The sequence below is a fragment of the Pseudophryne corroboree genome, chromosome 4, assembly GCF_028390025.1.
Source record: "Pseudophryne corroboree isolate aPseCor3 chromosome 4, aPseCor3.hap2, whole genome shotgun sequence".
NCBI classification, from domain to species: domain Eukaryota; kingdom Metazoa; phylum Chordata; class Amphibia; order Anura; family Myobatrachidae; genus Pseudophryne; species Pseudophryne corroboree.
The window spans coordinates 421,071,908-421,098,021 of record NC_086447.1 but is presented as its reverse complement, the minus strand read 5'-3'; the positions used below and the strand labels follow the sequence as shown (position 1 = coordinate 421,098,021).

The 26,114-nt window shown below is 47.0% G+C and overlaps 1 protein-coding gene across 3 annotated transcripts in view; it reads right to left on the bottom strand.

Annotated features, from left to right (window-relative positions):
- Positions 1–26,114, bottom strand: part of SENP6 (SUMO specific peptidase 6) — a 343,996-nt gene that overhangs the window by 163,146 nt on the left and 154,736 nt on the right. For all 3 annotated transcript variants that reach the window (XM_063916838.1, XM_063916835.1, XM_063916837.1), the window contains one exon: positions 21,611–21,995. In XM_063916838.1, coding sequence (XP_063772908.1) covers positions 21,611–21,995 — 385 coding nt within the window. The remainder of the gene's footprint in view (positions 1–21,610; positions 21,996–26,114) is intronic.

Genomic DNA, 26,114 nt, shown 5'->3' with positions numbered 1-26,114 from the left:
TCTCGACCACGTGTAGTCGTGTCGTGTGTTGTAGGACAACTGGAAAAGACTGAGGTTTAAAAGATTTGAACCCTGGTGCAGTTTTCCTTGTAAGAACTGGTGTGGCAATGGCTGTAAATAGACTCTCACGCCGGAGCGTGAGAACTTAAACTTCCTAATTTAGGAGTAAATAACACATTTCCGTGTAAGGCCACGCAAAGCGTCTGTCAACCACAAAGATTGATGGTGAACTACGAGAACTAACATGGCTGACATCTATAGCAGACATGCGTAAATCCTCAGGCGATATACCAATGTGAGTAACAAGCCGTCGAAACTGTTCTGAGGCCAGAACTGGCTATTAACTACGTTATTTATGCGACTATAACGTCGGTAACCCAAACCCCAACTACAGCATAGACATTGCCTTTAGCATAGCTTGAATGTCCACTCTGACTAGTCATTAAGTGTAGTTGCAGGTGGGACCTGGAAAGTTTTGACACCAAGAAATGCTGTCATAGACTCTGGTATAGTGAATGGCTTAATAATAAGATTTTACTTACCGATAAATCTATTTCTCGGAGTCCGTAGTGGATGCTGGGGTTCCTGAAAGGACCATGGGGAATAGCGGCTCCGCAGGAGACAGGGCACAAAAAGTAAAGCTTTTTCCGATCAGGTGGTGTGCACTGGCTCCTCCCCCTATGACCCTCCTCCAGACTCCAGTTAGGTACTGTGCCCGGACGAGCGTACACAATAAGGGAGGATTTTGAATCCCGGGTAAGACTCATACCAGCCACACCAATCACACCGTACAACCTGTGATCTAAACCCAGTTAACAGTATGATAACAGCGGAGCCTCTGAAAGATGGCTTCCTTCAACAATAACCCGAATTAGTTAACAATAACTATGTACAATTTATGCAGATAATCCGCACTTGGGATGGGCGCCCAGCATCCACTACGGACTCCGAGAAATAGATTTATCGGTAAGTAAAATCTTATTTTCTCTATCGTCCTAGTGGATGCTGGGGTTCCTGAAAGGACCATGGGGATTATACCAAAGCTCCCAAACGGGCGGGAGAGTGCGGATGACTCTGCAGCACCGAATGAGAGAACTCCAGGTCCTCCTTAACCAGAGTATCAAATTTGTAAAATTTTACAAACGTGTTCTCCCCTGACCACGTAGCTGCTCGGCAAAGTTGTAATGCCGAGACCCCTCGGGCAGCCGCCCAAGATGAGCCCACCTTCCTTGTGGAGTGGGCCTTTACAGATTTAGGCTGTGGCAGGCCTGCCACAGAATGTGCAAGTTGGATTGTGCTACAGATCCAACGAGCAATCGTCTGCTTAGACGCCGGAGCACCCATCTTGTTGGGTGCATACAATATAAACAACGAGTCAGATTTTCTGACTCCAGCTGTCCTTGCAATATATATTTTTAATGCTCTGACAACGTCCAGTAACTTGGAGTCCTCCAAGTCACTTGTAGCCGCAGGCACTACAATAGGCTGGTTCAGATGAAATGCTGACACCACCTTAGGGAGAAAATGCGGACGAGTCCGCAGTTCTGCCCTGTCCGAATGGAAAATCAGATATGGGCTTTTGTAAGATAAAGCTGCCAATTCTGACACTCTCCTGGCAGAAGCCAGGGCTAGAAGCATGGTCACTTTCCATGTGAGATATTTCAAATCCACCTTTTTTAGTGGTTCAAACCAATGAGATTTTAGGAAATCCAAAACCACATTGAGATCCCACGGTGCCACTGGAGGCACCACAGGAGGCTGTATATGCAGCACTCCCTTAACAAAGGTCTGGACTTCAGGGACTGAAGCCAATTCTTTTTGAAAGAAAATCGACAGGGCCGAAATTTGAACCTTAATAGATCCCAATTTGAGACCCATTGACAATCCTGATTGCAGGAAATGTAGGAATCGACCCAGTTGAAATTCCTCCGTCGGAGCACTCCGATCTTCGCACCACGCAACATATTTTCGCCAAATTCGGTGATAATGTTGCACGGTTACTTCCTTCCTTGCTTTAATCAAAGTAGGAATGACTTCTTCCGGCATGCCTTTTTCCTTTAGGATCCGGCGTTCAACCGCCATGCCGTCAAACGCAGCCGCGGTAAGTCTTGAAACAGACAGGGACCCTGCTGAAGCAAGTCCCTCCTTAGAGGTAGAGGCCACGGATCTTCCGTGATCATCTCTTGAAGTTCCGGGTACCAAGTCCTTCTTGGCCAATCCGGAACCACTAGTATCGTTCTTACGCCTCTTTGCCGTATAATTCTCAATACTTTTGGTATGAGAGGCAGAGGAGGAAACACATACACCGACTGGTACACCCAAGGCGTTACCAGCGCGTCCACAGCTATTGCCTGCGGATCTCTTGACCTGGCGCAATACCTGTCCAGTTTTTTGTTGAGGCGAGACGCCATCATGTCCACCATTGGTCTTTCCCAACGGGTTACCAGCATGTGGAAGACTTCTGGATGAAGTCCCCACTCTCCCGGGTGAAGATCGTGTCTGCTGAGGAAGTCTGCTTCCCAGTTGTCCACTCCCGGGATGAACACTGCTGACAGTGCTATCACATGATTCTCTGCCCAGCGAAGAATCCTTGCAGCTTCTGCCATTGCACTCCTGCTTCTTGTGCCGCCCTGTCTGTTCACATGGGCGACTGCCGTGATGTTGTCCGACTGGATCAACACCGGTTTTCCCTGAAGCAGAGGTTCTGCCTGGCTTAGAGCATTGTATATTGCTCTTAGTTCCAGAATGTTTATGTGAAGAGACGTTTCCAGGCTCGTCCATACTCCCTGGAAGTTTCTTCCTTGTGTGACTGCTCCCCAGCCTCTCAGGCTGGCGTCCGTGGTCACCAGGATCCAATCCTGTATGCCGAATCTGCGGCCCTCCAATAGATGAGCACTCTGCAACCACCACAGAAGAGACACCCTTGTCCTTGGAGACAGGGTTATCCGCAGGTGCATCTGAAGATGCGACCCTGACCATTTGTTCAACAGATCCCTTTGGAAAATTCTTGCGTGGAATCTGCCGAATGGAATTGCTTCGTAAGAAGCCACCATTTTTCCCAGGACTCTTGTGCATTGATGTACAGACACCTTTCCTGGTTTTAGGAGGTTCCTGACAAGCTCGGATAACTCCTTGGCTTTTTCCTCCGGGAGAAAAACCTTTTTCTGAACCGTGTCCAGAATCATCCCTAGGAACAGCAGACGAGTTGTCGGCATTAACTGGGATTTTGGAATATTCAGAATCCACCCGTGCTGTTTTAGCACTTCCTGAGACAGTGCTAATCCCATCTCTAGCTGTTCTCTGGACCTCGCCCTTATTAGGAGATCGTCCAAGTATGGGATAATTAATACGCCTTTTCTTCGAAGAAGAATCATCATCTCGGCCATTACCTTTGTAAAGATCCGAGGTGCCGTGGACAATCCGAACGGCAGCGTCTGAAACTGATAGTGACAGTTTTGTACAACGAACCTGAGGTACCCCTGGTGTGAGGGGTAAATTGGAACGTGGAGATACGCATCCTTGATGTCCAAGGATACCATAAAGTCCCCCTCTTCCAGGTTCGCTATCACTGCTCTGAGTGACTCCATTTTGAACTTGAACTTCTTTATGTACAGGTTCAAGGACTTCAGATTTAGAATAGGCCTTACCGAGCCATCCGGCTTCGGTACCACAAAAAGAGTGGAATAATACCCCTTCCCTTGTTGCAGAAGAGGTACCTTGACTATCACCTGCTGAGAGTACAGCTTGTGAATGGCTTCCAACACCGTCTCCCTTTCGGAGGGGGACGTTGGTAAAGCAGACTTCAGGAAACGGCGAGGTGGATCTGTCTCTAATTCCAACCTGTATCCCTGAGATATTATCTGCAGGATCCAGGGATCTACTTGCGAGTGAGCCCACTGCGCGCTGTAATTTTTGAGACGACCCCCCACGGTCCCCGAGTCCGCTTGAGAAGCCCCAGCGTCATGCTGAGGCTTTTGTAGAAGCCGGGGAGGGCTTCTGATCCTGGGAAGGAGCTGCGTGTTGCTGTCTCTTCCCTCGACCTTTGCCTCGTGGCAGATATGAATAGCCCTTTGCTCTCTTATTTTTAAAGGAACGAAAGGGCTGCGGTTGAAAAGTCGGTGCCTTTTTCTGTTGGGGAGTGACTTGAGGTAGAAAGGTGGATTTCCCGGCTGTAGCCGTGGCCACCAAATCTGATAGACCGACTCCAAATAACTCCTCCCCTTTATACGGCAAAACTTCCATATGCCGTTTTGAATCCGCATCGCCTGTCCACTGTCGCGTCCATAAAGCTCTTCTGGCCGAAATGGACATAGCACTTACCCGTGATGCCAGTGTGCATATATCCCTCTGTGCATCACGCATATAAAGAAATGCATCCTTTATTTGTTCTAACGACAGTAAAATATTGTCCCTGTCCAGGGTATCAATATTTTCAATCAGGGATTCTGACCAAACTACCCCCGCACTGCCCATCCAGGCAGTCGCTACAGCTGGTCGTAGTATAACACCTGCATGTGTGTATATACTTTTTTGGATATTTTCCATCCTCCTATCTGATGGATCTTTAAGTGCGGCCGTCTCAGGAGAGGGTAACGCCACTTGTTTAGATAAGCGTGTTAGCGCCTTGTCCACCCTAGGAGGTGTTTCCCAGCGCTCCCTAACCTCTGGCGGGAAAGGGTATAATGCCAATAATTTCTTTGAAATTATCAGCTTTTTATCAGGGGCAACCCACGCTTCATTACACACGTCATTTAGTTCTTCTGATTCAGGAAAAACTATAGGTAGTTTTTTCATACCCCACATAATACCCTGTTTAGTGGTACCTGTAGTATCAGCTAAATGTAACGCCTCCTTCATTGCCAAAATCATATAACGTGTGGCCCTACTGGAAAATACGGTTGATTCGTCACCGTCACCACTGGAGTCATCGCCTGTGTCTGGGTCTGTGTCGACCGACTGAGGCAAAGGGCGTTTCACAGCCCCTGACGGTGTTTGAGTCGCCTGGACAGGCACTAATTGATTGTCCGGCCGTCTCATGTCGTCAAACGACTGCTTTAGCGTGTTGACACTATCCCGTAGTTCCATAAATAAAGGCATCCATTCTGGTGTCGACTCCCTAGGGGGTGACATCCTCATATTTGGCAATTGCTCCGCCTCCACACCAATATCGTCCTCATACATGTCGACACACACGTACCGACACACAGCAGACACACAGGGAATGCTCCTAACGAAGACAGGACCCACTAGCCCTTTGGGGAGACAGAGGGAGAGTTTGCCAGCACACACCAAAAGCGCTATATATATATCAGGGATAGCCTTATAATAAGTGCTCCCTTATAGCTGCTTTGTTATATCAAAATATCGCCATAAATGTGCCCCCCCCTCTCTGTTTTACCCTGTTTCTGTAGTGCAGTGCAGGGGAGAGACTTGGGAGCCGTCCTGACCAGCGGAGCTGTGAGAGGAAATGGCGCCGTGTGCTGAGGAGATAGGCCCCGCCCCTTTTCCGGCGGGCTCGTCTCCCGCTATTTAGAAAAATTAGGCAGGGGTTAAATATCTCCATATAGCCTCTAGGGCTATATGTGAGGTATTTTTAGCCTTTATAGGTACTCATTTGCCTCCCAGGGCGCCCCCCTCCCAGCGCCCTGCACCCTCAGTGACTGCCGTGTGAAGTGTGCTGAGAGGAAAATGGCGCACAGCTGCAGTGCTGTGCGCTACCTTTAGAAGACTGCAGGAGTCTTCAGCCGCCGATTCTGGACCTCTTCTGATTTCAGCATCTGCAAGGGGGCCGGCGGCGTGGCTCCGGTGACCATCCAGGCTGTACCTGTGATCGTCCCTCTGGAGCTTGATGTCCAGTAGCCAAGAAACCAATCCATCCTGCACGCAGGTGAGTTGACTCCTTCTCCCCTCAGTCCCTCGCTGCAGTGATCCTGTTGCCAGCAGGAATCACTGTAAAATAAAAAACCTAGCTAAACTTTCTCTAAGCAGCTCTTTAGGAGAGCCACCTAGATTGCACCCTTCTCGGCCGGGCACAAAAATCTAACTGGAGTCTGGAGGAGGGTCATAGGGGGAGGAGCCAGTGCACACCACCTGATCGGAAAAAGCTTTACTTTTTGTGCCCTGTCTCCTGCGGAGCCGCTATTCCCCATGGTCCTTTCAGGAACCCCAGCATCCACTAGGACGATAGAGAAAACAGAATTAGAACAATGAACACACACACCAGCACAGGCGCTCGCTGCGTTCTATCCTATAGGAACGCTTGCATTTGAAATAGGTTCCTTAGTGGCATTATAAACTCAGAACCTTGCGTCTGGTATTGAATCGTTTTGTACCACACAGCCGATGTTAGCATGCGCCCTCTGATGGGTACTGTTTATTTATTATTTATTATCAGTTATTTATATAGCGCACACATATTCCGCAGCGCTCTCACAGAGAATACATGACCCTCCAGATGAGTATGTGACTTCGTTATAAACAGTTAGATGTAGCCGCCCAAATAGAATTAGGATAGATGTCCGGATGCGGACTGGTATTCCCACTGTGCACGTGGATTCCCTTAGATATCTTAAGTAACGTGTACATAAACTAGAAAAGTATTGCTGCACACTTTCTTGTGACAGAAAATTCCTAACACCACCCCTGCTCCTCTAGTGGGGAAGTATTATAGGACCGCAGAAAAATGTCCTGGACAAAGAAACAGGAAATTGAGTTAAAATGGTGTACAGCCATGTGCGTAGTGCCATGTGCTTTCACCATATGTTAAGCATTAGAAAAAATAAAACAATACAAATCAATTTCCAACTTACAGTAATGTTAGTCACAACAGATTAGGCATACATTACATATTACCGCCTATATATGCAAGATATACATATGTAATGTACTTCCTACGTATATATGACATACTACAACATCTACATGCCATCTATACATCTGTAATAAATCCCCATGCATATATTAGATATTACAACATATGCATATTATTTATAACATAAGCATGCAATCGGGACCTGGCATACCCTTTCTATGCATATGCCTTGTGCTGCGGGTATAATCATCCCCCCCTGTGTCCCGCGATCTCCCCCTGTGCAGCCGTAGTGCTCTCCCCTCTCCCACTGACATAGCTAGCGGAAGGGAGCCGGAGAGCAGTGGGGGACGGATGCAGAAGCCCAGCGGCGGCAGCCTGTCTGTCCGCGGCTGGGCTGAATAGCGGGCAGCGGGAGCGCACTGTGATCAGTGCGCGACCGCTGAGGACGTGCGGCCTGAGCGTGTCGGGCGGGTAGTGAGGCAGGCATCGGGCGGCCAGCAGGGTGTATGTAGCGGCGGCCAGCGGGGAGTATGGAGCGGGCGGCCAGCAGCGGAAGACCACGCTCCCTGCACCTGCTGTGTGTCTGGGTGCGTGCAGTACTGGGGGAGTGCACTAACCTTGCGGAAGCTGTGGAAGCTAACCGCATGCAGCCTCCTCCTTCGTCTTGCGGCAGCAGCGCTGAAAGCGCGTTAGAAAAAAAAAAAATATGACTCCTCTGAAATCTCCTCCACCCAGCGTGTACATGTGGAGGAGATGGCCGCTCAATCCCGGACCCTTACTTCTCTGTAAGTGGGGAAGGAACCGCATGCTGCCTGGATGACACGGCCGTGCTTCTCCTGCAAGCGCCCACGTGTCAGCAGCGGCTGGAGGCAGTACAATCCCGGACCCACACTTCTCAGTAAGTGGGGAAGGTATTGTCTGTAAAATCAAAATCAAAAATGAAAGTGTAAAAAGTCAAATCAAAATTGAGCTTTCAGCTCATGATGTGCTTCCCTAAGGCACATAAAAAACACTGAGGATCCTGGGAGTATGGAGGAGGGAAGAGGAGGGTTGCTCATTTAAATATTTAAATGTGCCTTCCCTGCTACGCACCGTCCATATCCCAAGAGTACTCCAGTGACCCCTAGTGGATGAAAAAGAAAAATTAATGACAATAGAGTAGCCAGTGCTACTCCAACTCCTAAGCCAACTCTGCTACCTGTTACTAAAGCCCCATGACCGAGAGCGGTGCAGTAAGCATACATTTCAACAGCCACCACATCAATAATTGTACTTACTGCTTGCAGTCCGTGGTGGAACGGCCCCGACACGCGCCGCACGCAGCGGTGTCCGTCCACGCATACTCACTGCTGCCGGTATCTTCAGCCGACGGAACGGCCCGACACGCGCCGGCTGGTTCCAGAGAGCTCAGCGTCTCCTTCAGCCGGGGCCCATCCCGAGCCGCACGCAACTACGATGGGACCCCGCCGGCAGCCTCCCGTGGTGCAGACTGGCAGTGGCAGAGCTGCCAGTCTCTGAGTGTAAGTAAAAATAAAAAATAAAAAAATTTCTTCAGAGGAGACCCAAGTGAACCAGCTCCCTTGGACACAAATTAAAGACTGGCTTGGAGGGGGGACATAGTAGGGGAGGAGCTAGCCACAGTGTTAGAATTTTAAAGTGCCAGCTCCCCAATTACTGCCTACTATTTCCCCATTGTAACTACGCTCCAGTGGCCCCTAGTGGATGAAGGAGAAAAGAACATATTGATAAAGTACTCATGATATCTGTATTTGGAATGAATAGCTGTTTAAATCCTAACCAAATGCATAAAGTATATATGAATAATCAAACAAGCAGAGTATCAGATATCAGAGAATTATAATAGTGACCAACGAAGGACCCCATACACTAGTGCGATATTGCACGTTTTCGTGCAATTGCGATGAGTTCCTGAAATGGATAGTATGAAAAATGTCAAATTGCATGTACTTTTCTTGCAATTGCGCGCTCTCGTGGGTCACCCATCGCAAATCACACGTGCTGCATGTGAGATTTATCTCAATTGCATGGAAAATAAGAATTTACTTACCGATAATTCTATTTCTCGTAGCCATAGTGGATGCTGGGGACTCCGTAAGGACCATGGGGAATAGCGGCTCCGCAGGAGACTGGGCACAAAAGTAAAGCTTTAGAACTACCTGGTGTGCACTGGCTCCTCCCCCTATGACCCTCCTCCAAGCCTCAGTTAGGATACTGTGCCCGGATGAGCGTACACAATAAGGAAGGATTCTGAATCCCGGGTAAGACTCATACCAGCCACACCAATCACACCGTACAACTCGTGATCTAAACCCAGTTAACAGCATGATAACAGAGGAGCCTCTAGAAAAGATGGCTCACTACAGCAATAACCCGATTTTTTGGTAACAATAACTATGTACCAGTATTGCAGACAATCCGCACTTGGGATGGGCGCCCAGCATCCACTACGGACTACGAGAAATAGAATTATCGGTAAGTAAATTCTTATTTTCTCTAACGTCCTAAGTGGATGCTGGGGACTCCGTAAGGACCATGGGGATTATACCAAAGCTCCCAAACGGGCGGGAGAGTGCGGATGACTCTGCAGCACCTAATGAGAGAACTCCAGGTCCTCCTCAGCCAGGGTATCAATTTTGTAGAATTTTACAAACGTATTTGCTCCTGACCAAGTAGCTGCTCGGCAAAGTTGTAAAGCCGAGACCCCTCGGGCAGCCGCCCAAGATGAGCCCATCTTCCTTGTGGAGTGGGCATTTACAGATTTTTGGCTGTGGCAGGCCTGCCACAGAATGTGCAAGCTGAATTGTACTACAAATCCAACGAGCAATAGTCTGCTTAGAAGCAGGAGCACCCAGCTTGTTGGGTGCATACAGGATAAACAGCGAGTCAGATTTTCTGACTCCAGCCGTCCTGGAAACATATATTTTCAGGGCCCTGATAACGTCTAGCAACTTGGAGTCCTCCAAGTCCCTAGTAGCCGCAGGCACCACAATAGGTTGGTTCAGGTGAAACGCTGAAACCACCTTAGGGAGAAAACTGAGGACGAGTCCTCAATTCCGCCCTGTCCGAATGGAAAATCAGATAAGGGCTTTTACAGGATAAAGCCGCCAATTCTGACACGCGCCTGGCCCAGGCCAGGGCCATCAGCATGACCACTTTCCATGTGAGATATTTTAACTCCACAGATTTAAGTGGTTCAAACCAATGTGACTTTTGGAACCCAAAAACTACATTGAGATCTCAAGGTGCCACTGGAGGCATAAAAGGAGGCTGTATATGCAGTACCCCTTTTACAACGTCTGAACTTCAGGGACTGAAGCTAGTTCTTTTTGGAAGAAAATTGACAGGGCCGAAATTTGAACCTTAATGGACCCCAATTTCAGGCCCATAGACACTCCTGTTTGCAGGAAATGTAGGAATCGACCCAGTTGAATTTCCTCCGTCGGGCCTTACTGGCCTCGCACCACGCAACATATTTTCGCCAAATGCGGTGATAATGTTTTGCGGTTACATCCTTCCTGGCTTTGATCAGGATAGGGATGACTTCATCCGGAATGCCTTTTTTCCTTCAGGATACGGCGTTCAACCGCCATGCCGTCAAACGCAGCCGCGGTAAGTCTTGGAACAGACAGGGTCCTTGCTGAGCAGGTCCCTTCTTAGAGGTAGAGGCCACGGATCCTCCGTGAGCATCTCTTGAAGTTCCGGTTACCAAGTCCTTCTTGGCCAATCCGGAGCCACGAATATAGTGCTTACTCCTCTCCATCTTATCAATCTCAGTACCTTGGGTATGAGAGGCAGATGAGGGAACACATACACTGACTGGTACACCCACGGTGTTACCAGAGCGTCTACAGCTATTGCCTGAGGGTCCCTTGACCTGGCGCAATACCTGTCGAGTTTTTCCCAACGGTTTATAATCATGTGGAAGACTTCTGGGTGAAGTCCCCACTCTCCCGGGTGGAGGTCGTGTCTGCTGAGTAAGTCTGCTTCCCAGTTGTCCACTCCCGGAATTGCTGACAGTGCTATCACATGATTTTCCGCCCAGCGAAGAATCCTTGCAGCTTCTGCCATTGCCCTCCTGCTTCTTGTGCCACCCTTTCTGTTTACGTGGGTGACTGCCGTGATGTTGTCCGACTGGATCAACACCGGCTGACCTTGAAGCAGAGGTCTTGCTAAGCTTAGAGCATTGTAAATGGCCCTTAGCTGCAGGATATTTATGTGAAGTGATGTCTCCAGGCTTGACCATAAGCCCTGGAAATTCCTTCCCTGTGTGACTGCTCCCCAGCCTCGCAGGCTGGCATCCGTGGTCACCAGGACCCAGTCCTGAATGCCGAATCTGCGGCCCTCTAGAAGATGAGCACTCTGCAACCAACACAGGAGGAACACCCTTGTTCTTGGTGACAGGGTTATCCGCTGATGCATCTGAAGATGCGACCCGGACCATTTGTCCAGCAGGTCCCACTGGAAAGTTCTTGCGTGGAACCTGCCGAATGGGATTGCTTCGTAGGAAGCCACCATTTTACCCAGAACCCTTGTGCATTGATGCACTGAGACTTGGCTCGGTTTTAGGAGGTTCCTGACTAGCTCGGATAACTCCCTGGCTTTCTCCTCCGGGAGAAACACCTTTTTCTGGACTGTGTCCAGGATCATCCCTAGGAACAGAAGACGAGTCGTCGGAACCAGCTGCGATTTTGGAATATTGAGAATCCAATCGTGCTGCCGCAACACTACCTGAGATAGTGCTACACCGACCTCCAACTGTTCCCTGGATCTTACCCTTATCAGGGAATCGTCCAAGTAAGGGATAACTAAAATTCCCTTCCTTCGAAGGAATATCATCATTTCGGCCATTACCTTGGTAAAGACCCGGGGAGCTGTGGACCATCCATACGGCAGCGTCTGAACTGATAGTGACAGTTCTGTACCATAAACCTGAGGTACCCTTGGTGAGAAGGGTAAATTTGGACATGAAGGTAAGCATCCTCGATGTCCCGAGACATCATGTAGTCCCCTTCTTCCAGGTTCGCAATCACTGCTCTGAGTGACTCAATCTTGAATTTGAACCTCTGTATGTAAGTGTTCAAAGATTTTAGATTTAGAATCGGTCTCACCGAGCCGTCCGGCTTCGGTACCACAACAGTGTGGAATAATACCCCGTTCCCTGTTGCAGGAGGGGTACCTTGATTATCACCTGCTGGGAATACAGCTTGTGAATGGCTTCCAAAACTGTCTCCCTGTCAGAAGGAGACATCGGTAAAGCCGACTTTAGGAAACGGCGAGGGGGAGACGTCTCGAATTCCAATTTGTACCCCTGAGATATCACCTGAAGGATCCAGGGGTCTACTTGCGAGTGAGCCCACTGCGCGCTGAAATTCATTGAGACGGGCCCCCCACCGTGCCTGATTCTGCTTGTAAAGCCCCAGCGTCATACTGAGGGCTTGGCAGAGGCGGGAAAGGGTTTCTGTTCCTGGGAACTGGCTGATTTCTGCAGCCTTTTTCCTCTCCCTCTGTCACGGGGCAGAAATGAGGAACCTTTTGCCCGCTTGTCCACGAAAAGACTGCGCCTGATAATACGGCGTCTTCTCATGTTGCTTCCAAATGCCGTTTGAAATCCGCATCACCTGACCACTGTCGTGTCCATAACCCTCTACTGGTAGAAATGGACAACGCACTTAGACTTGATGCCAGTCGGCAAATATTCCGCTGTGCATCACGCATATATAGAAATGCATCTTTTAAATGCTCTATAGGCAAAAATATACTGTCCCTATCTAGGGTATCAATATTTTCAGTCAGGGAATCCGACCACGCCAACCCAGCACTGCACATCCAGGCTGAGGCGATTGCTGGTCGCAGTATAACACCAGTATGTGTGTAAATACATTTTAGGATACCCTCCTGCTTTCTATCAGCAGGATCCTTAAGGGCGGCCATCTCAGGAGAGGGTAGAGCCCTTACAAGCGTGTGAGCGCTTTATCCACCCTAGGGGGTGTTTCCCAACGCACCCTAACCTCTGGCGGGAAAGGATATAATGCCAATAACATTTTAGAAATTATCAGTTGTTATCGGGGGAAACCCACGCATCATCACACACCTCATTTAATTTCTCAGATTCAGGAAAACTACAGGTAGTTTTTCCTCACCGAACATAATACCCCTTTTTGGTGGTACTCGTATTATCAGAAATGTGTAAAACATTTTTCATTGCCTCCATCATGTAACGTGTGGCCCTACTGGAAGTCACATTTGTCTCTTCACCGTCGACACTGGAGTCAGTATCCGTGTCGGCGTCTATATCTGCCATCTGAGGTAACGGGCGATTTAGAGCCCCTGACGGCCTATGAGACGTCTGGACAGGCACAAGCTGAGTAGCCGGCTGTCTCATGTCAACCACTGTCTTTTATACAGAGCCGACACTGTCACGTAATTCCTTCCAACAGTTCATCCACTCAGGTGTCGACCCCCTAGGGGGTGACATCACTATTACAGGCAATCTGCTCCGTCTCCACATCATTTTTCTCCTCATACATGTCGACACAAACGTACCGACATACAGCACACACACAGGGAATGCTCTGATAGAGGACAGGACCCCACTAGCCCTTTGGGGAGACAGAGGGAGAGTTTGCCAGCACACAACAGAGCGCTATATATATACAGGGATAACCTTATATAAGTGTTTTTCCCCTTATAGCTGCTGTATCTTTAATACTGCGCGTAATTAGTGCCCCCCCTCTCTTTTTTAACCCTTTCTGTAGTGTAGTGACTGCAGGGGAGAGCCAGGGAGCTTCCCTCCAACGGAGCTGTGAGGGAAAATGGCGCCAGTGTGCTGAGGAGATAGGCTCCGCCCCCTTATCGGCGGCCTTTCTCCCGTTTTTCTATGTATTCTGGCAGGGGTTAAATGCATCCATATAGCCCAGGAGCTATATGTGATGCATTTTTTTGCCATCCAAGGTGTTTTTATTGCGTCTCAGGGCGCCCCCCCCCAGCGCCCTGCACCCTCAGTGACCGGAGTGTGAAGTGTGCTGAGAGCAATGGCGCACAGCTGCAGTGCTGTGCGCTACCTTGTTTTAGACAGGACGTCTTCTGCCGCCGATTTTCCGGACCTCTTCTGTCTTCTGGCTCTGTAAGGGGGCTGGCGGCGCGGCTCTGGGACCCATCCATGGCTGGGCCTGTGATCGTCCCTCTGGAGCTAATGTCCAGTAGCCTAAGAAGCCCAATCCACTCTGCACGCAGGTGAGTTCGCTTCTTCTCCCCTTAGTCCCTCGATGCAGTGAGCCTGTTGCCAGCAGGTCTCTGAAAATAAAAAACCTAAAACTAAACTTTTCACTAAGCAGCTCAGGAGAGCCACCTAGTGTGCACCCTTCTCGTTCGGGCACAAAATCTTAACTGAGGCTTGGAGGAGGGTCATAGGGGGAGGAGCCAGTGCACACCAGGTAGTTCTAAAGCTTTACTTTTGTGCCCAGTCTCCTGCGGAGCCGCTATTCCCCATGGTCCTTACGGAGTCCCCAGCATCCACTTAGGACGTTAGAGAAATAGGTTTAATAACATTAGATTGCATGAGATAAATCACATGTAAAAATGCACTCAAGTATGAAATCGCAATTGCAGGCCTCCTGGGAAGCTCCCGGCCAGATTGCAAGAAAATTGCATGGAAGTCATTGCTGAGATACATCTCCCTAGTGTATAATGGTGGTCAGTGTACACAACTTGATCAATCAACAGTACATACAAGGTTTCACAGGTAAACCTTTATTAACCACTACAAATCATTTGAAATACTGACAAACCACGGATGGATAATCTTGAGCAGCTTTTGCAGCAGCATAGGTTAAATCAGGAACCAAACAAATGTAATTAATGACAACACTGCAATAATTCACAACGTTTCACATGCAAACACTGGACAAAAAATTACCACTTCTCAAAATGTGCATCTGGAGACCTCTGACAAAGTCCTACTTTTCATATGTCTCTGATGACGTTGCATTGTGATATAAAGAAATGGATAATCCTTAGGTGTTTTTAATTACTTGGATTGAGGAATGGAGTGCTTAAAAGACTCAGGTGTTCATAATTTTCCTCCCGAGAACATTACTACAGAAGAAACAATTTGAAGATGCTAATACTTTGCTGACGCACTACGGTTCAAGTTTTATAAGGTGATGACACTTGAAAGAATTTGCTTATGGAACATTCTCAACTATTGTAGTGTTTCTGCTTGTTTGCAGCTGCTCAGACAGACACCCAATCCACAAAACTCTTGCACAGTTCTTGTTCAGACGCTGCTTCCAGAAGCAGTTTGGATTTTTACACTCCACAGCACTCAGAAGACCAGTTCTGTGAGCTTGTGTGGCCTATAGCTACTTGGCAGAAATTTGACAAACTGACTTGTTTTAAGGGTGGCATCATGTGAAATGGTAAGAGTCACTGAGCTCTACAGTATGACTAATTCTATTGTTAGCAATTGAATATGGAGACTGTATTGCTCTAAGGCTAAGCTTTATTTTATGTACCTTTGGCTTAGGTGTGGCTTAAACGCACACTAATTGGGGGTGTCAATGTACTTTTGGCCATGTGGTGTAGCACTTTATCACTGATGTGATACCACAGTTAACACTCTTACACTAGGAAAGGACGTACAGGGTTTTGTCTATGCTTTTAAAGGGTGTTTTCAAATGCCCATGTTCAAGAGCCATTATGTAAGAGTTTCCCAAAATTTGCCATTACAGTCCAGGTTTTAAGAATATCCATGCTCGAGTCAAAATGGTTAAATCAAATTTACCAATGTACTAATTAAGGGGTATATTCAATTGAAGTCGAAAACTGCCGTCTGTCGAAAAGACGGCAGTTTTCGACTTTTTAAGGTCGAATCCTGATTCGACCTATTCAATATTTTGCTAAATTTTCGACAAGTCGATAAATTCTACTTGTCGAAAAGCACGTGGATCGGCGGAATAGCTGCCGATCCACGTGTTGATGTTGAAAAACGGGGCCAAATCCGACAGGTTTTGGCCCCCTTTTCGACCATCTCAGTTCGACATCAAAATGATGTCGGACTGAGATGTGAACCCAGAGGAGGCGAGGGGGGGGAGCCGCAGGGAGACGGGGGGGGGGGGGGGGACAGCCGGCTGGCATAGAGGGAGATCAGCGCTACAGTAGCGCTGCAGCTGGATGTCACTCACCTGCCCGACCTCACGGCTGCTGGAGCCGGGTGGAAGCTGCCGTGAGGTCGGGCGGCTGAGTGACATCTGGCTGCAGCGCTACTCCGTAGCGCTGATCTCCCTGTATGGCCGCCAGCTGTCCCCCCGCAGCTCGCACCCCTTCTCCTCCTCTGCGTGGAGAAGGGGACCTACTCTTCGTGTCAACATAGATAAGTATGTGTGTGTCGGTGTGCATGTATGTAATAAAGTTTTACTTTCACGGTGTGTGTGTGTGTACTGTTTTATTTGGGTATTTTTTTTGCAGTAGAACTACAGGTACCAGCGGGCCCGTTTCCCCCCGCATGCTGGTACTTGTAGTTCTCAAAGTACCAGCTTGCGGGGAGGCTTGCTGGGACTTGTAGTTCTGCTACAAAAAACAATTCTTTATTTTTTCACTTGGCTATCAGCCTCCCATCCGCCGCCCTTGGATGGGGGGACAGCCTCGGGCTTCACCCCTGGCCATTGGGTGGTTGGAGGGGGGGGACCCCATGATTTAAGGGGTCCCCACTCCTCCAGGGTACCCCGGCCAGGAGTGACTAGTTGGGGATTTAATGCCACGGCCGCAGGGACTGGTATAAAAGTGTCCCCCGGCTGTGGCATTCTCTCTCCAGCTAGTGGAGCCCGGTGCTGGTGTGAAAAATACGGGGGACCCCTACGTCTTTTGTTCCCCGTATTTTCTGCACCAGGACCGGACGCAGAGCCCGGTGCTGGTTGTTAAAATACGGGGGATCCCGTGTCAATTATTTTCCCGTATTTTTACAACCAGGACCGGCTCAAAGAGCCCGAGGCTGGTTATGCTTAGGAGGGGGGACCCCACGCATTTTTTTTCAGGGTTTTTACACACTTTTGTGCCGTCCATGAAGTCGAATCCAGGACGCACACTATCGTCAATTGGTCCGTTTTTCGACAGCGGGACTGTCGAATCCGTTTTTTATTGAATATGTCGAATTCGGGTCCTGGCAGGAGGGTGTCTGACTGTCGAATTGTGTCGAATTTAAAAACGGTCGACTTCCGCAATTGCATATACCCCCTAGTCTTGTTGTAATACTGTTTTGTTCCCAATTGTAAAAGCACAACAGAATATGCTTGCGCTATATAAGTAAATGTTAATAATAAATAATAGTTGCCATAATTAAAAATGTCCACCAAGCTGCTCAGAACACTTTGCTAGCCATTAAACTGTCTATGCAGCAGGCAATTTGTGTTTGGAACTACACAATCTAAATTTTTTTTGCATATTGTGGGATTATGCACAGCGATTTAGATGCAGTTGTCAAGAGCATCAATGTTGCTTAAATAAAAGGGTTGGGGCTGGGTTACCGGTGGTGGGGATCCCAGATGCAGAATGCCGGGGGAGGGGGGGGCGCAACAAAGCCCCTTGCAGCTCGGTGGCTCGCCACAAGTTCTATTCTCACTCTATGGGTGGAATTCAATTGTTTGAAAAGTCGGTTGTTTGTTTTTTCCTGTCTATGAGATAGGAAAAATTACGAGTGGAGCCCGGTGCTGGTGTGTCAGCATGCCAACTGTATGGTCTCTGTTCGTTCGTGATCCTGGTGTCTGCATGGTGACCGCTGGGAACACGCGTGCAGGTCACATGACCGGATCTTAAGCAAAAGCAGCAGCGAAGTTCACATATGTTAATGCAGCGGTAGGTGTCTGGTATAAGTAGAGATTCTGCATGCATGCGTGATCCAGTGCTGTGGCAAGGATGGGTTGGTTATACGTAACCGGCGGACGGCAGGATTCCGGCGGCAGAATGCCGCCCAGGGGGTGGGGGAGTTGGGGAGGCCAGGATGAGCGCAACAAGCCACAGGTTCTATTCCCACTCTATGGACAATAGAATAGTCCCTGCTAGTCGGCATGGCGACTGTCAGGATTGTAAGTGGGCGGGATATAGGGGGAGGTTCCTGACCACCGGTCACATAACTACATCCCGTCAAGGACGCAGCACTGGATCACCTGTGACACAATCGGCTAGCTGAGTGAAACCTAAGGTCATGCAGGCCGACCCAAACGCAGTCCCAGCGGCCAGGAATTCTGGGAGATCAGAAATGGCTGCAGACAATTACTTGATGTCTGCAGCCATACCGCGTCCAACAACGCAGAGCCTGTACCGCACATGCGCAAAGTACCAAAAATTTTACTTTGTGCTTTTAGCTGTACTGCTACCGGATCTGAATCAGGCTCCGAGTGTGGTGATAAATAGTATGAAAAGAAAAATCATTACCATACATCTGGTAAGCCTTCATTATCTTTTAATTTTTCACTGTAATAGTTTGTGTTTTTACATTTTTCTTATTACATACTGTTGCACCATTGCAACTGTTCTCCTAAAATACTAATCACTATATTTACAGAATCTTGGTTTACCATGTTTTAGGCTATGTAGACACTAGTGTTAATATTATGCATTTACAATGCATTTCTAAAACAAGTTATGCACATTGGAAAAACAAAGTGTGTGAGCAGCCCTGCGCTACCAAACTTTAAGCTGCTGGTCTGTAACTCATGGGTTTTTCCCTCATAAAACCCAAAAACACAAATACATATGGAACAAAAGATGGTTACAAACTAGCGCTATTATAAAGTATTAAAACTTTAAAACGGAAAACTTGAAGTGAGAATCTCCGCATCCAGAACACCATTCAGCTGTTTCCCCGCTATCAGAAAGACACTCACTTTATAGTTCTATCTCGCTTTCCTATAAAGGTATCTTTCAGTCGGTGGGTATCAGGTGTCTGGTCACTTAGAGTAAGCTGGACTTTTAGAATGTCACTTACATTGTTATCCTGTCTCGCGTGCACATAAAGGTATCTTTCGTGTCTCTCACGAAGCAGACGGCAGGAAACAGAACAAACTAGTTTTTCTGGTAAATGTCCACGATTTTATTCATCCGATAAAAACAGCAATCAGATAAAATCATTGGCAGCAACTTCAACGCGTTTCAGGGATTCCCTCCCCTTCCTCAAGAAGTGATTTAGCCATTCTGGTTGACCCAGATATATTCAGATTTAAAAAAGTCACATGCTGTGTTTCCACCAATCATCCATATAGCCATTCTACACAGATGTTAATAGGATGACGTCCTATTTATATGGGACGGAGATCGATCTTCCTTAGAAAGTTTCTGTACTTACCTCAATTCAAATAATAAGAACATCGAATTCACCTACAATATCAGTAATAAAGAAATAAACTTTCTGGACTTACGCATATATACAGAGGGCGACCAATTAGCCACAAGTAACTTTACAAAACCCACAGACTGTAATTCCTTTATAAATTTTGATAGTAACCATCATTCAAACTGGCTAAAAAGTATACCCAAAAGCCAGTTTAGAAGATTAAGAAGGAATTGCACGAATGTAAGCACATATGATTCACACGCTGACATTATGGAAAGCCAATTTCTCAATAAGGGTTATAATTCTTCAATGGTCACAGAGGCACGTCTTAATACACGGGACTTGGAACGTTCAGTCATATTAAGTAATACCAAAAAAACTTCGATCTCAACTACAAACCAAGGAGTTGCATTTGTAACCAAATATAACTCTCAACATAAACAACTAGAGAATATAATCAAAAAGTACTGGTATATTTTAATGAAAGATCCACTATTATCTGGAAGCATTATAGATCGCCCCAGGTTTATTTACCGAAAAGCTAAAAATTTAAGAGACATCCTGGTAAAAAGTGCATTGCCAATTGAAAGAATGAAAACCAGAATTACATCAAAAGGGTTTTTCCGTTGTGGTTTCTGTTCTATGTGTAAAAGTTGTAATATGGAAAGAAAAATAACGGAATACAAATCCAATCAGACACAGACTATATATCCGATCAAAGATTTTATAACTTGCTCCACCAAAAATGTCGTATACCTATTGGAATGTCAGTGTGGTTTACAATATATTGGCAGAACAGGAAAACTTCTGAAGGAACGGTTATCAGAACATACAAGGAACATAAAAAAAGGCTATGAACAACACAGTGTTTGTAATCATTTTAAAAACGTGCATAATTGTAACCTTAAAGGGTTAAAAAGTTTTATGGGTATAAAAATTGTCAAGCATAATTGGAGAACACGAAATTCAGAAAAACTTTTAGCACAAACTGAAATGAAAACAATACATCAATTAAAAACCCTATCACCAAGTGGCTTAAATTTGGAGTTTGAGGTGAAATGGTTTTTGTAACTACTATACATATTAATTTTATTCATATATCATGTAATGCTTAAAGTTTCCCCTTTTTTTCTTATCCTTTATGTTTCTTGAATTACTGGAATTAAAATCATATGCTCTATGTGGATTATGAAAATCGCTTATATGGACATACGGACTATACAGGATCACAACTTCTCAAAAGACGACAAAATGAAGATCTGGACACCTATAAAGAACCAGCGTCTTTAATGTTGTGATATCCCTGCGTTTGTCCAGATTATATATATAACCGTATTAATTGTTTTTCTCACCTTCTGGCATCCACTATCTGATCCTTTTAATTATAAATAACTAAATGGTAACAGCGCTTTATATGAGCGCTCGTAAATAACAATGGACGTATTATCCGTTTGTTATAGTATAACAGGTCTGCCGGTAGCGCAGGCACAAGCTTATCCACAGGTAGATCGCGTTATAACAGCACAGCAGATCTACCTGAGATTGTATACTCTGACCACAGGTTTTCCTGAAGGAGAGAAAGACAACATTGTGAATAATATTTTAAGACTTAGCGAGTGTATTGCTTCATGTGTACGGATGGACAGTTACTGATATAGATATTGGTTTTTTATGGTCGATGCCAGAATAGCATAAATTGGTTCTCTATTATAAATAATGTTTTTATTATATATTTTTTATTGTGTATAAACGATCAGAAAAGTAATAATGTACACATATACATCGTACTGTTGCATCTGAAGTCTGCTTGTATTTTGACAACTTAATTGTAACATCTGTGTAGAATGGCTATATGGATGATTGGTGGAAACACAGCATGTGACTTTTTTAAATCTGAATATATCTGGGTCAACCAGAATGGCTAAATCACTTCTTGAGGAAGGGGAGGGAATCCCTGAAATGCGTTGAAGTTGCTGCCAATGATTTTATCTGATTGCTGTTTTTATCGGATGAATAAAATCGTGGACATTTACCAGAAAAACGAGTTTGTTCTGTTTCCTGCCGTCTGCTTCGTGAGAGACACGAAAGATACCTTTATGTGCACGCGAGACAGGATAACAATGTAAGTGACATTCTAAAAGTCCAGCTTACTCTAAGTGACCAGACACCCGATACCCACCGACTGAAAGATACCTTTATAGGAAAGCGAGATAGAACTATAAAGTGAGTGTCTTTCTGATAGCGGGGAAACAGCTGAATGGTGTTCTGGATGCGGAGATTCTCACTTCAAGTTTTCCGTTTTAAAGTTTTAATACTTTATAATAGCGCTAGTTTGTAACCATCTTTTGTTCCATAAGTTATGCACATATATAAAAAAAAAAAAAAAAAAAAAGTATGTGGAAATAAAATCCTTATACCCAATGAGACAGCATTGTTACAGGTGTCTGACTTACTTGTATCATTTGGGTCTGATGACCTAGTACTCCTTATTCTTGCATTTTTTGTAATCTTGGATAAATTTGCTTCTGTGGAAAGTCCAATCTTCCCGTTTGCTGGATATTGCTTCCACCTTGGCGACTCCTGTTTTAAATTGGGGTCCATTGAAGACTTATTATAGGAAGAGCCATAGAAGTTCTTAGCATTCAATCCTTTGCCGGCAGTCTTATCTAGTGCTGCAATTTGATGAATTGAAGGCCGGGCTAAGGAAGCAGGCGATTCAGACGATGGGGTGTCCTGTCCACAAAGTCTTTGTGCATCTCCACAATTTTGGCATTTTGTATTACTTTTTTCTTTTTCACAAAATTTGCAAAACAGATAAGGTTCATTTTGCTCCACGCTCTATCAGGAAAATGGAAAGCACATGTAAGAGCAAATTGGGAGATGGAGGGATGGCTGGGGAGTAATTTAATAATGTTATAAATAAAAAACTAAAATAAATAACATGCAAAGCCACAATGCTAAAGTAGTTTAGTCTTACTTTGTGAGGTATCTTTTTCCTCAACAGTGCACATCTTATGGAGTCACACAGTTAAATGCCATGCAAGTATTAGCACACGATTTCTAAATATGATGCGTGCTGCATGCAAAACAAATGATTGATATAACACGTCTGTTTTTACTTTCTCTAACGTCCTTAGTGGATGCTGGGGACTCCGTAAGGACCATGGGGAATAGACGGGCTCCGCAGGAGACAGGGCACTTTAAGAATGAATTTGGATACTGGTGTGTTCTGGCTCCTCCCTCTATGTCCCTCCTCCAGACCTCAGTTTGAATCTGTGCCCGGACGAGCTGGGTGCTACTTAGTGAGCTCTCCTGAGCTTGCTAAAAAGAAAGTATTTTGTTAGGTTTTTTATTATCAGAGAGATCTGCTGGCAACAGACTCTCTGCTACGTGGGACTGAGGGGAGAGAAGCAGCCCTACTCACTAAAGATAGGTCCTGCTTCTTAGGCTACTGGACACCATTAGCTCCAGAGGGATCGTACACAGGATCGCACCCTTGGTCGTCCGATCCCAGAGCCACGACGCCGTCCCCCTCGCAGAGCCGGAAGACAGAAGCTGGTGACAGAAGCAAGAAGACTTCGAAATCGGCGGCAGAAGACTCCAGTCTTCATATGAGGTAGCGCACAGCACTGCAGCTGTGCGCCATTGCTCCCACACTAAACCCACATACTCCGGTCACTGTAAGGGTGCAGGGCGCAGGTGGGGGGGGGGGCGCCCTGGGCAGCAATTAGAGACCCCTTTGGCAAAAGTTTGCATAATATACAGTTGGGCACTGTATATATGTATGAGCCCCCGCCAAAATTGTACATAAAAGCGGGACAGAAGCCCACCATCGAGGGGGCGGGGCTTCTTCCTCAGCACTCACCAGCGCCATGTGTTTTCTCCACAGCACCGCTGAGAGGAAGCTCCCCAGTCTCTCCCCTGCAGTTACACGGTAGAAGAGGGTAAAAAGAGAGGGGGGGCACATAATTAGGCGCAAAAATCAATATAAACAGCAACTACTGGGTTAACATTAAGTTACTGTGTTATTCCTGGGTTAATAGCGCTGGGGTGTTTGCTGGCATACTCTCTCTCTGTCTCTCCAAAGGGCCTTATGGGGGAATTGTCTTCAGATGAGCATTCCCTGAGTGTGTGGTGTGTCGGTACGTGTGTGTCGACATGTCTGAGGTAAAAGGCTCCCCTAAGGAGGAGATGGAGCAAATATGAGTGTGAGAGGGTGTCTCCGTCGACAACGCCGACACCTGTTTGGATATGTGTAATTAAGTACTAAGGTGAATTTAGTGCACAAAAGATTAGAGAACAGACAGGAAATCTACCCGTCTGTCCCTATGTCGCAGAGACCTTTAGAGTCTCTCAATGCTCACTATCCAAAATAATAGACACTGATATTGACACGGAGGTTGACTCCAGTGATGACTCATCTGTCCCTGACACAAGGGTACACATGTTTAAGGGGAAGAAAGCTGAGGTAAATTTCCCTCCTCTCATGATGAAAAAGAGCGGGAATCTCCAGACAAGAGACTGCAGTTTCCCACAAAGGATTCTCAGGCAGTATCCTTTCCCCACTAGGGCCAGGATATGATGGGAATCTTCCCCTAGGATGTCACGTTTGCCCAAAAGTTAGCCCTGACGTAACAGCTATTCTCAGGGATCCTGCAGATAGCGTGCACATTCTGGTACACTACTCAGACCGGCGATTGTGTCGGCATGGGTTTATAGCGCTGTGGCAGCGCGGACAGGTACCTTATCAGCAGAGATTGAGACCCTAGTATGCATATAGATATATATATATGTATATATAGAGATATATATATATTAAAGATGCTGTCTTAAGAGATATGTGTATATAAAACATGCCCAAAGAGACATGAGTATACTGGGTCCTAGAGTCAAAGCTATGTCGATTTCTGCTTGACGTGTCCTGTATAAGATGCAATGGACAGATGATGCCGACTTAAGAGGCATATGGAAGGCTGAGGATTGTGTGGAGAAGGTTTCTCGGACCTGGTCTCCACAGCTATAGCTGGTAATTCTGATATTTTGCCTTATATTCCTGCACAGCCTAGGAAAGCATGAAATTTTCAAATGCAGCCTTTCAAATAAAGAAACAAGAAAGTCCGAGGTGCATCCTTTCTTGCCAGAGGCGGGGGCAGAGAGAAGAAGCTGCACAACACAGCTAGTTCCCAGGAACAGAAGTCCTCCCCGGCCTCTACAAAAACCCACCGCATGTCGCTGGGGCTCCACAGGCGAGGCTAGACCCGGTGGGGGCACGCCTTCGTAAGTTCAGCCACAAGTGGGTTCACTCCCTGTTAGATCCCTGGGCAATAAATATTGTGTCTCAGGGATACAAGCTGGACTTTGAGTAGATGCCCCCTCACCGACGGCCCTTCCGGCTTCCCCCCACGAGAGGGAAACGGTTTTAACTGCAATTCACAAATTGTATCTTCAACAGGTGGTGGTCAAGGTTCCCCTCCTTCAACAAGGAGGGGGGAATTATTCGACCATGTTGTAGTCCCGAAACCAGGCGGTTCGGTCAGACCCATATTGAATTTAAAATCCCTGAACATATACCTGAAAAGGTTCAAGTTCAAGATGGAATCGCTAAGAGCGGTCATTGCAAGCCTGGAAGGGGGGGGACTTTATGGTGTCTCTGGACATAAAGGATGCATACCTTCATGTCCCTATTTATCCACCTTATCAGGCGTACCTCAGATTTGTGGTACAGGATTGTCATTACCAATTCCAGACGTTGCCGTTTGGTCTCTCCACGGCACCGAGAATATTTACCAAGGTAATGGCGGAAATGATGGTGCTCCTGCGAAAGCAAGGGGTCACAATTATCCCATACTTGGACGATCTCCTCATAAAGGCGAGGTCCAGAGAGAAGTTGCTGATCAGCGAAGCACGCTCTCGGGAAGTGTTACAACAGCACGGCTGGATTCTAAATATCCCAAAGTCGCAGTTGATTCCTACGACTCGTCTGCCCTTCCTGGGCATGATTCTGGACACAGACCAGAAGAGGGTCTATCTCCCGATGGAGAAGGCTCAGGAGCTCATGACATTGGTCAGAGGCCTATTAAAACCAAAACAGGTGTCGGTGCATCCCTGCACGCGAGTCCTGGGAAAGATGGTGGCATCATACGAGGCCATTCCCTTCGGCAGTTTCCATGCGAGGACCTTTCAAGGGGATCTGTTGGACAAGTGGTCCGGATCACATCTACAGATGCATCGGCTGATCACCCTATCCCCCAGGGCCAGGGTGTCTCTCCTGTGGTGGCTGCAGAGTGCTCACCTTCTAGAGGGCCGCAGATTCGGCATTCAGGACTGGGTCCTGGTGACCACGGATGCAAGCCTCCGAGGGTGGGGGGCAGTCACACAGGGAAGAAATTTCCAAGGTCTGTGGTCGAGTCAGGAGACTTGTCTTCACATCAATGTCCTGGAACTAAGGGCAATATACAACGCCCTAAGTCAAGCGGAGACCCTGCTTCGCGGCCAATCGGTGCTGATTCAGTCAGACATCATCACCGCAGTGGCTCATGTAAACCGCCAAGGCGGCACAAGGAACAGGGTGGCGATGGCGGAAGCCACCAGAATTCTTCGCTGGGCGGAGAATCACATAAGAGCACTGTCAGCAGTGTTCATTCCGGGAGTGGACAACTGGGAAGCAGACTTCCTCAGCAGGCACGACCTCCACTCGGGAGAGTGGGGACTTCATCAAGAAGTCTTCACGCAGATTGCAAGGCGGTGGGAACTGCCACAGGTGGACATAATGGCATCCCGCCTCAACAAAAATCTACAGATATGTTGCGCCAGGTCAAGAGACCCTCAGGCGATAGCTGTAGACGCACTAGTGACACCGTGGGTGTTCCAGTCGGTTTATGTATTTCCTCCTCTTCCTCTCATACCAAAGGTGCTGAGAATCATAAGAAAAGAGGAGTGAGAACAATACTCATTGTT